Source organism: Malaclemys terrapin, chromosome 4 (assembly GCF_027887155.1).
Source record: "Malaclemys terrapin pileata isolate rMalTer1 chromosome 4, rMalTer1.hap1, whole genome shotgun sequence".
NCBI lineage: Eukaryota > Metazoa > Chordata > Testudines > Emydidae > Malaclemys > Malaclemys terrapin.
In genome coordinates, this window is record NC_071508.1 from 68,992,017 (window position 1) to 69,005,887 (window position 13,871).

Consider the following 13,871-nt stretch of genomic DNA (forward strand, 5'->3'; position numbering starts at 1 on the left):
AACTCTTCAGAGTCTAATGCTTAAATTAACAAATGTCACTGAAGAAGTAAGGTACAGGTGGGTTAAAGTGAGAGACAGGGAAAAAGAAATGTAATAAAACTTCTCCGATTCTCCGAGCTTCCTAAAACCATGGGCGTTATCAGATATAATTACTGAGATCTACAATGGATGGATCAAGTATAATTACCTTTGATAGTAACTGAGATGGTGTTGTTTTCGCCAACCAGATAGCCACAGGGCAGCAGTTCAGGAGTCTCGGCACTATTTGTGCGTTTGATTTCCCCAATGTTGTATCCCAAAACACTGTCTGAATTCAATCCTAGCTGACTCACTGGATCCACATGAATGATATATTCCTGGGGTGAAAAAATAAACTTCTAAAATCTACTTGCCCTGAAGGTTCTATGTCACAACACCACCACACAATAACAACACTTAGGTAGTGCTTTGCATTTTCAAAGTGCTATACAAACATTAATCCTCACAGCATCCATCTGAAGTAGGATGGTAACTGTTATCTCTACTTTACAAACAAGGAAGTTGAGGTAGAAAGAGGTTAATTGAATTGCCCAAAGTCACACAGCATGTCTGTCTGAGCCAAGACTAGAATTCAGTGCTCCCTGGCGCCAAGCTTGCATTCAGACCAATATGCAAATCCAAGTCTCCATGGAGGGCCACAAGATATTGTAGTTAGATATACTGTTAACTATGAAAACATTTATTACTGAGTGGGAAGATTCAAATACACAGTAAATTGTCACTGTTTACCTTAAATAACCGTCTAACAACCCCATCCAGTACATCCCATTTTGTCTTGCCACTGACTCCAATGCAGCCAATGAGGAAGAGGCGGGGCCTGGAATCCTAATACATACAAACATATTAATTAAAATGAAAAAAAAGCTAATGATGTGAGACTGTCCAAAGTAAATGATTTGTTTAAAATCCTGGTTTGTCTCTACCACAGTTGGTCTCTACTTTATAACAACATAAGGTAAATTTTGAAAACCATACCAAAATCCTCCCTATTCTACTGAATAGTCTTTGCAATGTTAAATGCACAATTAAAATAATGGTTATTAATATAAAAGGCACTTAAAATTCAATCCACCAGAAGTTTTAAATATCAGGAAGTAGAGCTTAGCAAGAAGAAGAAAATTATAGCCATTATAATCAGAAACTGAGCTTGTGGTACCATATTTATTTTCTCAATAACTTCCAGATCTAATATGCTCAATTTACAAGTAAAAAAAGTCTTCCCCTCCCCATTTCTGAAAACTCCACCAGGGATCTGAAAATCAAGTTAGATTCTTTGTATCTGTTGGCAATAAAGATTATACTATGAGAATTTAGCTGACAATTTTGTTCATGATTGTCTAAGGGAGAACAGAAAGAACAGAAACCAACTTGTTTTGCAACAACTGTATGGGATCTGCACTGCTAACAGAAGAAAAAATAGTTGTTGTCTTTAAAAATAACAGATACGACTCCAAGACACATCAGTATAATAAGATACCATTTTTATTTAATTACTTTTCTGATCATGAACACGGGTCTAGTCAAATAGAATTAAACAAATCATTTTTATAGTTCATTTGCTTATACATGGGTGCATCCTTGGTGAATTAATTTCCCCACAGAATTTATTCAAGTACATTTGGCATTTAATGGAAAGCAGATCTGTTGACTCAGTTGCATCTCCAATTATTTGATTTATCTTATGTCACCCTATTTAATACATGCATGTGTGAGTGACACAAACGATTGCTCAAATAGGTGTTTATTAAGGAACAGCTACTCAATGATTTGGTTTGATTGGTGCTCTGTAAATGCAATTTAGCAGATTTACACATGCACTACACGTTTATTAAGAGGACTGCAATGCACAAGACTTGAAACGTGTTTGTTGTTTAATCTGTTTAGAATTAACCAGGTGTGTTTGGAGGTCAGGGGATAGGGGTGTTTAAGCCTGGAACAGTTTCAAAATGTGACCCTGATTTAAATGTAGACAATTTGGGCTGGAATGACAAACTTTGGGTCTCCTCAGACTGGATCCATTAGTTTTGCTGTGAGGCAGGCCACTCTTCTTACTGCCTATCTCAACAGAATGATTTGAATGCTAAATTAGTATGAGAACTGGAGAACTGCTAAAAGAATTTTAAAATATTTACAAAAAATAAATAAATGCAAAACAGCTTCCAAGCAGTAAAGAGAGGAGTTCAGGATCAAGTCCCGCCCAACCCACTTACATTTCAAAGCTGAGGAGAGGGTATAGAGGCCTAATATAGAACACAACTCACCTCCTTCCATTTAATTTCATCCTGAAAGTTAACAACTATTTTAACATGCCTGCCTCCTTCCTTCCGGGCACAGCCATCACCAGGGTCATCTAATAGCATGTCTGTGAATGGCAAACATCAGTCTCTTAGTTTTACAATGACAGCAATGAAGAGCATTACACCAATATTTTTGTTACACTGTGACAGAACACAACTTAGGCCTCACGTGCATAGAGGCATAACGTGAGAATATTGTTAGTGACATCCCTCCCAAATCTGATTACGATTCTCAAAAAGGGAAAGTCACAGAAAATTACCATCAGTTACCCCATATTTTCCTTCCTACAAAATATAATGTTCACAAATGTACACAATTAAATGTCTCTGAACATGATTCTGTGTAGCTGAGGTCATAATTGGAAAGCTAGGTTTTAGGGTGTAGCAGAATATGACAACATTCTAATAGAAGGGTTTATCCCAGTGGCTGACACATATCCACACCAGAGCCATTAATAAACCTTATTCTTTTGTTTCTCATGGCTAACTAAAGTGAACATTCCAACTACAGGATAAAACTTGCCCATTGCCTTTCACAGTATGCTCACCGAGGCTGGTAGACTCTGTGAGGTTCAGGCTGTGCTGAGAGAGACCCATGGACTGTCTTGGCGAGGATGAAATGGAAATCTGAGACTGAGCCCTGCTACAGCTGCCATGGTTTTCAGACTTCAACCGGTCATTTTCTGCTTTTAACTTCTCAATCTCGCTCTTGAAAAGAAAAGTCAGCAGACAAGAGGCACATATTACCTCAATTCATTTATGAGTGGCTGCAAGTATACATTTCAAGAAACTAACTAAAGTATCTAAAGAATAAACCCCAGATGTTTAATAAGATGCACTTTTCAAAATCCCTTTGAAAAACCTGCATACTAAGAAGTCTAAGGGGCATGCACTTTGTAGTGACTGTAGGCCAAGTGTACACACACGCACACACCAGGGGCTCCTTGTGTTCCTCCATTCCATCCCACAAGCTCCTTGTGTGCCATCCTCCTATCCCTGGGAGGAATATTCCTGGGATTCCCTGAAATCTCTCTCCCTGCCAGGGGTTATGTGCACCGCTCCACTTCCCCTCCTCTCCTTTCTGGGTTCCCCATTCTCTCTTTTCAAAGGCAGAGGCTCAGCGTGTGTCCCAATTCCCCCTTACACCTGTACCATGGTTCTTCAATCTCCCCTTCCTGCCAGAGGTTCTTGTATCCCCTTTTGCTCTATTGACATTCTCCCACATGCTGGGGGCTTTGTGTGCATTCACCCCTCTACCATACCAGGATCCCGCAGTCTCTCCCAGACCAGGGAGTCTGTGTCTCTCCCATTTTTCCTATCTCTGATTTCAGGGTTCCCCAATCTCCCCTATACCAGGGGCTGTGTGCCCCCCAGTTCTAGGAGTCCTCCCCCTACTCCTCCCTCCATTTCCAGGGGTCCCACATCCTCCTCACCATGTCAGGGTTGTGTACATGTTCCCATTTCCCCTTGTACCGACCATTTCTCCCTAGAGGTAACACCCTAGTTGGCCGAGCTTGCAAAGGCCTCATACTCAACTCAGAAATACTGTCCCCCATCTCCTCCTTTTGAATTTTCAATGTTTCCCCAAATCAACAGCATTCTGGCCACTGATGCCTAGAATATTCCCTGAAATGTCTGAATTGATTGGATGCAGCATTCAAACATTATTGTGTTACATACGGACAGAAAGAGAAATGCCGTTAAGTGTAAGGCTTTTGCAAGTTTGTCTAATGAAAATCCTTTACATTCTGATAAAAGTTTCCCAAGTCACACTACACATCACTTCCCCACCCACATTGACATGCAGTCACCCCTGGGTAGAGCATGGCAACTGGCTAAATGACCACTGGTGGTGGATTAAGTGATTTCTTTAAACAAGTAGCTTGTAAGATTGAAAGCGTAATACCAGAGGTGTGGGTTACCATGTCTACATTGGTGAGAAGAGCTGAGGGACCTTCAATGGCCATGAGGCATCAGTGGACCTTGATTTTACATATCCTCTGAAATTATGTTGTGGTGGACTGTTCAGTCCTTAATAGATAAAAGCAAATTTTTTTTTTTTTTTTTTTTTTTGGTTTTTATTCCATTCCTACCTGCATCCTGTTCATGGCCTCCCGAAGCTGGTCTAGCTGGTGGGCAGAGCTAAGGGCCTCCAGACGAATATCAGTCAGCTTCATCTCTTTGTCTCTTAGCTCGTTGCGTAACTGCATGACTGTTTCAGCTTCACTGTCAGTACATTCAGAAATACTGGGAAAGGTTGTAAAACAGTCAGTTAACCAGAGAGTTTGGGAGCATTGCTTCCAAATGCTGTTTCAGAGTATTTCATTAATAAAGCAAAAACAATTTTCTCTGATTCAGCAAGATGTGCCTGATGGAGAAAAATCAGTTGCTGCTTACAGCACCAATGAGGACATAGATAAAGTTCTACATAGAAGTTTTTGCCCCACTTTCTCCTCAATTCTAAAATACTGATATAAAATTCCTGCAAAATTTTGCCCCATTGTCTCTCTGGTTATCTATGTCTGATTTGTTATCCCTTGAGATTTTCTCACCTAATTATCTGATATTAACATTAAAACGCCCTTTTCTCCAATTCTTGAATACGGATTGATATAAAATCCTTGCAAATTTTGCTAATTTTCTCTCTAATTATCATATACGGATATAAAATACACTCAAATTTTACCTTTTTATATGTATCAACTATGGCTATAAAATCCCTCAACCTTTTCTACTTTCCTCTAATTTGTGACAATGGATCTCATATTCGTACCCTTTTCTTTTTAATCACTGAACACTGATATCAAATTTCAGTTTTTACCATTTCTCATGTAATTACCAAGTACTGATTTGAAAAAAAAATCCACTTAGGTTTGGGGGCGTTCCCCATATATTTTAAATGCTGCCCCCCCACTTCTTTTTTAGAGTGAACCTGTTGTCCTGAGTCATTCTCCACTGGAGGTACCGGGGGATTAAATTCCCTCCCCCAGCTTCCCCTGATCAGACCCATGGGCCCACCCAGCCCAGTATCTGCTGACCTTTATGTTGATAAACTGGAGAGGGTTCATAAGAATGATTCAAAGATTAGAAAACATGCCTTATAGTGATAAGCTAAATAGATTGAGCTTTTTGAGTCTAACAAAGAGGTTAAGGGGGATGACTTGATTACAGTTTATAAGTATCTATACAGGAAACAAATATTTAATAATGGACCCTTCAGTCTAGCAGAGAAAGGTATAAACAACTAGGGTGACCAGACGTCCTGATTTTATCGGGACTGTCCCGATATTTCCTTCTTTGTCCCGATGTTCGGTCGGGACACTGGACAAAAAAGCAATTTTGCCCTCCGCTCCGGCGCCCACGCCCCCCCCCCCCCCGATTCCGCCCCCTCCTTCCCCCATTGGATCCCTCCATGGAGGGAGGAGGTTAGGAGGAGGGATGTGTGGAAGGGGGATGGAGGGAGGAGGGTCTGGCATCTACCAGGAGCATGGGAGGGGAAGGAAAAGTTGCCACGGCTGCCGGGGGCTAGCTGGGCATGGCCCGGGCTGCGTGCAGGCAGCAGCCGGGGCTGGCTCTGGCCCGGGTGGGCAGCGCGGACCGGGGGCGTGGGCCGCTGGAGACACGCGGCAGAGAGGGGCTGCGGGGATGAGACTTGTCCCAGGCGGGGCGGCCGGCGGACAGGGGTGAGGGGCCAGCCGGGGTCCCCATAACCCATAAACTTCCCCACCGCTGCCAGGGAGCCCCGCGCCTCTCCTGCTTGGCTGTGCTCCAGTGGCTCGCCCTGCAGGGAAGGAGCCGCTGGAGCACAGCCGAGCGGGAGAGGCGCGGAGCTCCCTGCCGGCGGCGGGACGCACCACATGTGCGCACAGTGGGCTGGGGGGCGGGAGGCTCTGCGGGGCTGGGAAAAGCCCTGGCTCCCGCCCGTTGCCCAGCCTGGAGCCCCGGGGAGCCCCTCAGGAGACCGGCCGCTGCTGTGGCTCGGCTGTGCCAGCACCGGCTCCCTGCACGCCCGCGCCGCGCCGTCCCCGGGGTCCCCGGCTGACATGCACCGCTGCTGCCCCACAGCCAGCCCCGGGCTCGGGGGCTCCTGCAGCCACTTCCATGGGAGAGACAGCTTTGTCCCTGCCCGGTCCCACTACAGGGCTCTGCCTCCTTGCACCCATCCAGCCTGTGCCCTGCCCGGGTCCCCACTGGAGCCGTACGCCCTCGCCCACCCGGACTTCTTTGTTTCCCAGCACTTCTTCTCAGTCCCCCCCACCCCGATGCCCTCTTTATCCCCAGCCCCCTCTGCATCGGGGCCACCTTTTGCCCTGGGCAGAGCGTGCGGCCAGCGCGGCTGGGGCCTGCTAATGCCCCCCGCCCCTGCGAAACTGCTTTTTTTTTTCTCTGCCGCCATTTTTTTTTGCTCGGGCCCCCCGTGTCCCGATATTTCATCCCTGTGATCTGGTCACCCTATAAACAACCCAATGGCCGGAAGTGAAAGCTAGACAAATTCAGACTGGAAAAACATTTTTAGCAGTGAAAGTAAAAAACCACTGGAACAATTTACCAAGTTTCGTGGTGGATTCTGCATCACCGACAATTTTAAATTCAAGATTTTTTTTTTTTTTTTTAAAGAGATGTGCTAGCAATTATTTTGGGCAAGTTCTATGGCCTGTGTTATACAGGAGGTCAGACTAGATGATCTAATGGTCCCTTCTGGTCTTGGGATCTATGACTCTATGAACCTATGACTCAAACATCAGAAACTGTCTCTACCAGCACAGGAATTATTCTTTGAGGGTAATAAGATTAGCACATGAAACTAAATTCTGGCCATTACCGATCCTTGGATAACATTAGTATTTATTTCAAAGTAGTCGTCATGCAGGAAATCTTTTAAATGCAAAAAATCCAAATAAATTAAGGAAGTACAGAGAGTAGCAGCAGTCACTTGGAGATTGATGAGTTTACAGAAAGATTTAAAGCTCAACAGGGGTGTGCACAGCTGGGCTTCCCTGAATGATTCTGGAGGGCTTCGGAACCCTACACCTATTCAGACATGATAAATTCCTGCTCGCTTTAAACCACTCACGCATAAAAGTTTATTTTGATGGCATTTTTGTTGTTCTCCCCCAAGACTCTGGGTGAACAGCCTTTCCGCACATACATTTTCTGGAAGATTGCCATGCTGCCTCTTCACTCTGCTAGCCCTTCTCTTTCACTCTGCCTGAGCCTTTTACTCAATGCAAAGCGATTAAGCAGATTGAAGCTGATGTTCAGGTGTACGAGTTTGTACGTAGGAAGATCACCACCAGACCTGTATGCTTTCAGTTTAAAATGTCTCTGCCTAAATTCCTAAGTAATGAGCAAAGTTTTCCCTCCCATCAGAAAACAAATAAACCAAAACATGTACACCTCACTCATACTGGTGCCCTCCCCACAGATGAAGTATTTGACCTTTTCTCAATTCATCTCTAACCTATTGGCTCTCCAGATACTTGTCAAGACTAGCCATATTCACAGCGTATTTTGATTGACAAATATCATCAAAAAAAGATATGATGAATTTCAACATTAAAAGCTGGCTTTAAGCTTTGCCTATTCTATAGTATTATGGGCTGAGGTTGCTTGAAAGTGATGATGATGCAATTAAGAGGTAGAAGAACCGTGACCTTTAAATGTGGTGGTGGGGATTATTTCATGCTAGCAACATCTTATTGAGCATTGTTCTCTTGAATCATACCTCCTTACATGGAAACAAATGATGGGAAACTTCAAGTTTGGATACTATTCAAATGTATTTGATCTGAAATCAATCTGGAAGTCTCATGAGACAGGATCTTTTACAATATTTTCAATGCTTCCTGATTTCAGCTAGGTGGTATCTCTATTTCTACTGATCCAAATCAAAGTGAAGAAGTTACTGATGCACTGTAATTATAAAACAGCTTTACAAGGTTCTCTCAGCACTTTATAAACATTAATTTAGTCTCAAAACACCTCTCTGAAGGAGGGACCATTAACCTCATTTTACAAATTGTCAAACTGAAGCAGAGAGAGATTATGTGGTTTGCTCAAGGTCCTGTAGCGAGTCAAATGACAGAGTGGAGAATTGGGCTTTTGGCATAAATGTTTCAAACAATTCTTATCGTTACTTGAACTAGTTCAACCATTTTGAAATTAAACTCTTCTCTGAAGCTTATAGCAATGTGTGTTGTCTTTACTTAACAGAAAATATGAAATCCCAGATGCCAACCCGTGTTGGAACAGCTGATAGCAGGAGGAGAAGTTTCAATTAGTTCTGCAGTCCAAGATCACTTTGGTTGCAATTACTTCCCTTACATGGTGAAAATATTGAATTGCTCTATAGAAGAGAGTTGATGTCTTTTGGTTTCATAGAGTATTATGGTTAAGATGCTGGATTGGGACTCAGGATATATGTTCCCAGCTCTGCCACAGACCTCCTGTGACTCCCCTGGCAAGTCATCTAATCTCTCTGTACTCCTGCTGTAAAATAGAGATAATACTACTACCACTTCCTTTCTTTCACCTTTGGTTTACCTTATCTACTTAGATTGTGAAATCTTCGTGGCAGACATTAGGTGAAATCCTGGCTTCAGAGAAGTCAGTGGGAAAACACTGAGTTCAGAATTTCACCCAGAACTGTGTGAATGTATGTGTATATATGTATGGCAAAATGGGGCTCCAATCTCATCTTGGGGTAATATCACTAAATAATATATGACACTCCTCATTCCATTAGCTCATCCAGTCCTATTTCTCTGTCAATGCAGGACTGCTCCTTACAGTACATTTCCTACTGTTGCATTTCCAAACCACTCATTTTAAGAAATTTTTAAAAATAAAAATGACACTTACAGAGAATTGGAATGAGAAGCTCTGAGCAACGGGGTAGAAACAGTTGAGCCATTGTGTGGTAGCTTTGGTGATGAAGGTAATGACGAATCAGTCATCTCCTCAATATCTGAATGAGAAGATGCTGACTTGGGGGATTTCTTTTTACCAAATGCTTGCTTGAAGGAGCTGCGTAACTGAAACAACAAAACCATAACAGTAGAGACATCATAAAGAATGCATCTAAGCAATAAATTAAGCCACAAAGTAAAAACTCTAGCATGCAAATCTTTCCAACAAAATGGCAACAAATACTTCACATTATTCTTAGCCATTTTATAATATTAATAAGGGAATCTAGAATAAGCTCTTGAAAGGGCTAGATGTTTATGCCTCCTGTTTTTAGAGTGTCTCCCTCACAACAAATACTGAATTCCATTCAGCACAAGAAACTTTGTAACAATGTTATTGCAACTTGCAGTTATAAAGCAACATGGCTCAGACAAGGTTACTGATGCTGATAGGGTTAGTCATGTAAATGGATGGGTTAGCTTTGTATTTTATAGTTTAAAGTAGGTCTTCCTTACCTCATTGACCTGCCAGAGGAAGCGCAAGCAAAAGGGAAGGGGGAAGGAAAAAAGACAAGTTTTAACAGAGAAAGCCAGTGACGGGGAAAGCTTTGGATCTCAGACAAACATGACCAATAAACAACAAACACACCAGAAATAATTTTAAACAGGAATCAGAGTACATGGAACTATATTCTCTAAAAATGGGAGCTTCAAACACATGGTCATTTCACATCACATGGGGGATGGCACAAAGATCTGAATCTCGATACTGCCTAAATTTTATTTTCTCCTTGGCTAGTAATCTCTTAACTGAGTTGGTGAGACACCGGTATTATGTCTTCCTTCAAGGGATAAATATTTCATTAGATTAAAATATTCAGCTTCTCTACCTATCCACAACTAATAAGTCCTTTGAATGGGAATCCGATTTACAAAACAACTGAAAAATCAAGCATGATTATGGATAAACTGGTGGGTCACTGAGATCTCAGTTCATTACAAAAGTGTAACTCACATGTTTTATAGGTGAATAAGATTTTTTTAATTGCACTAAGTTTTCAGTGGCAACATGTCTCTGAAGTACCTTTATTTTAGCCTGAAGGTAATGTTTCACTATGTAATTAGACGTTCTGAGTTTAGAAAAGCCCTCACAAATATTTGTGAAATAAGCATTCTACATTCACTGGGTGCAACTTATGTCCAGTTTATAAATAAAGAATTAATTTTATATCCATTCTTCATTCTGCTATAATGTGCTCCTTTGATGAAATCCAGATACTATTCCTCTGTTTACCCCAACTTCACTAAGACCCTATATATTCATCTTTTACACAATAAATAAATGTCCCCTAATCCACACTAAAAGTAGTTGAATGACAAATGAGATATGTAGCTTGGTGCTAGGATGAAATCTTCTAGACCATGGAAACATAAAATAACTAATAAAGTAGGACTGATAAGATATGATGAGGTATTGATCATGACTGAGGGATTACTGATCATATAGCGGATGTGAAAAAGACTCATTAACTGTTTACAAGGAGGAGAGAAATAAAGTCCACCTTGCCAGCACAGTGCCCCAACAAGTAACACACAAGACACCCTGTGAGGATTTGGAGAAGCCACTGTTTTCATTGAACCCAAGGTTTTGGACAATGCGGGGAGGGGAAAGAAAGTGTTATGATTAAAATATGGAAGTGAAACCATTGAGATAGAAAAGATACTTTAAAATGAGATTCTGTTCAAGTAAAATGTTGCAGTCTCATGGTACAAAGGGAGTTTCATACATAACCGTAACAGGTATGATAATTTCAGAATAAACGTTCACAAGAGCAAACTATAACATTGTGTAGCAGCATATTTATAATTTCAGTGTGCTAAGGATCCAGGAACATTTACGTTGAGTGGGAAGGAGGGTGTGGACTGCTTTATTGACTATATTACGAGAACTAAGTATTTTAGTCCAAACAAAAACAAAGCTAATGTTACTACAGCAGCAATGGTCTAATTAAAAATGGAGTTTAATACTGTGTACCTTTCCTCCAGTGCATGGTACCTTGTATAGAACACATGATGAGCAAAGAAAGAGAAGTGGAAAGTGAAAGATGATTATTTTGAAACCTTTTATCACAAGAGAACTTGAAAAACTGATTTATTTGATTTAAAAATTTCATGGTAGCATTCAGAACACAGCCCAAGTTAAAATGGAATGAATGCACTCAGAAGAGGAAGGCAATATGAGCTAAGAGGCTTAATCTTCCTTCATTGTGAATTTGTTTCATTTAATGTATGTACTTGGAGTTTTCTCTAATGTTTTACACTAATAGACTAGACTATGTATGTCTCTTAGCCAGGACTAGTCTTTGAAAGATACAACAACTACAGGTTTTATGACTGGCTTTTTGACTAGTGCAGATACCATTCTTTTCCATGCCGAGAGCCAGCACAAGCTTAGGCATCACTTAAGATTCACGTATGTCTTCAAAATAGGGCTTAGGGTTGAGTTAAGTGGTGCATAGTCCTTGTGCTGACCTGATGCACAAGGGAGAATTTCAACCTGGATGTTCATAGGACAATTTTATATTCATTTCACACAATCTCCTGAAGTACACTCACCCAGTTCTTCCTCTTCTTTTTCTTTGAATCACTCTCGATGTTGCTTCCCACACTGGAGTGACTAGTAGCACTGTTAATACTAGAGACACTATCTGAAGAGTGTTGCCTTCTGATTCGCAGGTCAGCAGGTTGGGCAGTCCCAGTACCTGAATGTTAACAGCAACATAGTTAAATTTACTGGAGACATTTCAATATCTCCACTGGTTACTCATCCCGACAAAAATGTTTCAGGAATTAAGCGCATTTAGAATCACTTGCACAACATGATGCATTGCATAGTTCACAGCAATATTCCTTGTTTCTCGTGGTGCAATTAATATTTCACATATGAGCCTGCAAACCTTTCCTCATGCAAATAGTCCCAATTTAAGTCAGTGAGACAAGTAATGTGAGGGAAACTTTGCAGGATCAGGCCCTTGCTTTGCACTGGAAAAAAAATATTAAAAAAAACCCAATCAGGTAATTACTTAGAGATTTCACAGTATCTGCAACTCTCAGAAGGGGGATTCTGTTCCTTTATTATGCTGCTGTACAGAGATGAGAATTATGAAATGCTTACAGTGAATTTGAGCCACATAGCAACTGCAGATAGCAAAGTTTTGTTAAACTGCTTATTAGACAGCACAGGAGAGTCTGATAACAGTTTATTTAAATAGAAGGGACCAATGAAAATCATAGGGCTCTACTGAGATACAAAAGTATACATCTCCATGTTACATCGAATCAGGAGCAAATACAGTTGGTGATATATACAAAGCCAGTCTCTGGCAAGGTAAATTGCATCAGATATTACCAAGAGGACTAATGTCTCAGGAGTGCTACACTGCTGTTAAAAGTAGAGTTTGTCTCTTTACCTTTGCAGGTGAGCTCAGGTGTGTTAATTACTCCATTAATGGCAGCTTGGGCAGCAGCATTCTGCTTTTTCAGGAGTTCAATGGTTCTCCTTAACTCATTCAGTTCTGAATCCTGAAATGAAAAAGAAACCAATGAGATGTCTATACATTTCGATTCCATGCAAGTATTCCCAGGCAGCCTCCTTTCAATCTTGGTTTAGGTGCTTGGTGAATGGTCTGGGAGTGCATAAGAAATGTGCTGAGGCTTGGTGTATATTGTACGATTGACTGGAACTTGAAAGCATTACTTTCTAGGGGTTCAGATGGTGTCATTCCACAATGTGGAGAAATTATTGTGCATTAGAGTAGCACTAAAAATTGGTGACTATACATAGCGCAGTAATTTCTAATAGTGTTTTTACTGGATATATGCATGTATGTGTTGGGAAGAAGATAAACTGTACTAAAAAGCAATAATTAGCGCTTCTTTTGTTCCAAGCAACTTACAGTCATTATCTAATCAGTCCTCACAACACCCCATGAGGTAAGCAAGCAATTTTACAGGTGCGGAAACCGAGGCAGAAAGGTTATGTGATTTGCCCAAAGCTACAAAGGAAGTCACAATGTCAGAAATGGAAGCAGAACTTAGGAAAGATCCAGGTTCCCATTCTTGTGCTGTGTCCCACCAATCACATGCACAGTTTTATTTTAAAATACAAATAAAATGATTATCCTCTTTCAAAAGACCGTAAGAATGGCCATACTGGGTCAGACCAATGTCCATCTAGCCCAGTATCCTGTCTTTGGACAGTGGCCAGTTCCAGATGCTTCCAAGGAAATGAACAGAACAGGGCAACTTACCGAGTTTGTAAGACAGGTTTGATAAAAACATCGCTACTGTGAATTAATTTTTAAAAATCACTTGGTCCTCCTCCCCATTGGGATGTGTACATCTACACATACGCATACTGAACAAATGTTTCTCAAACTTGCCTTTTGTTCTGCTGTCATAGTCAGACTCTGTAGTCTAATAGTCATGTTTCCAAGGCTCTGCTCAAACGCTGCCACAAGGTGAGCCTGAAAATTAAATGACAATGTAGAATGAATACTGTTCTCTCCCCCACATAAAAGTATGTGCTTATTTAAGTATTTAAGAAATGTTATATGGCATCTTCCAG

At 41.2% G+C, this 13,871-nt stretch overlaps 1 protein-coding gene across 7 annotated transcripts in view; it reads right to left on the reverse strand.

Annotated features, from left to right (window-relative positions):
* The window catches only part of NAV2 (neuron navigator 2), a 340,973-nt gene that overhangs the window by 13,908 nt on the left and 313,194 nt on the right, over positions 1 to 13,871 (reverse strand). For all 7 annotated transcript variants that reach the window (XM_054026540.1, XM_054026538.1, XM_054026539.1 and 4 more), the window contains 9 exons: positions 13,687 to 13,770; positions 12,715 to 12,826; positions 11,861 to 12,006; positions 9,198 to 9,370; positions 4,430 to 4,583; positions 2,885 to 3,044; positions 2,301 to 2,401; positions 769 to 864; positions 188 to 356 (listed from right to left, as the gene is read on the reverse strand). In XM_054026540.1, coding sequence (XP_053882515.1) covers positions 188 to 356; positions 769 to 864; positions 2,301 to 2,401; positions 2,885 to 3,044; positions 4,430 to 4,583; positions 9,198 to 9,370; positions 11,861 to 12,006; positions 12,715 to 12,826; positions 13,687 to 13,770 — 1,195 coding nt within the window. The remainder of the gene's footprint in view (positions 1 to 187; positions 357 to 768; positions 865 to 2,300; positions 2,402 to 2,884; positions 3,045 to 4,429; positions 4,584 to 9,197; positions 9,371 to 11,860; positions 12,007 to 12,714; positions 12,827 to 13,686; positions 13,771 to 13,871) is intronic.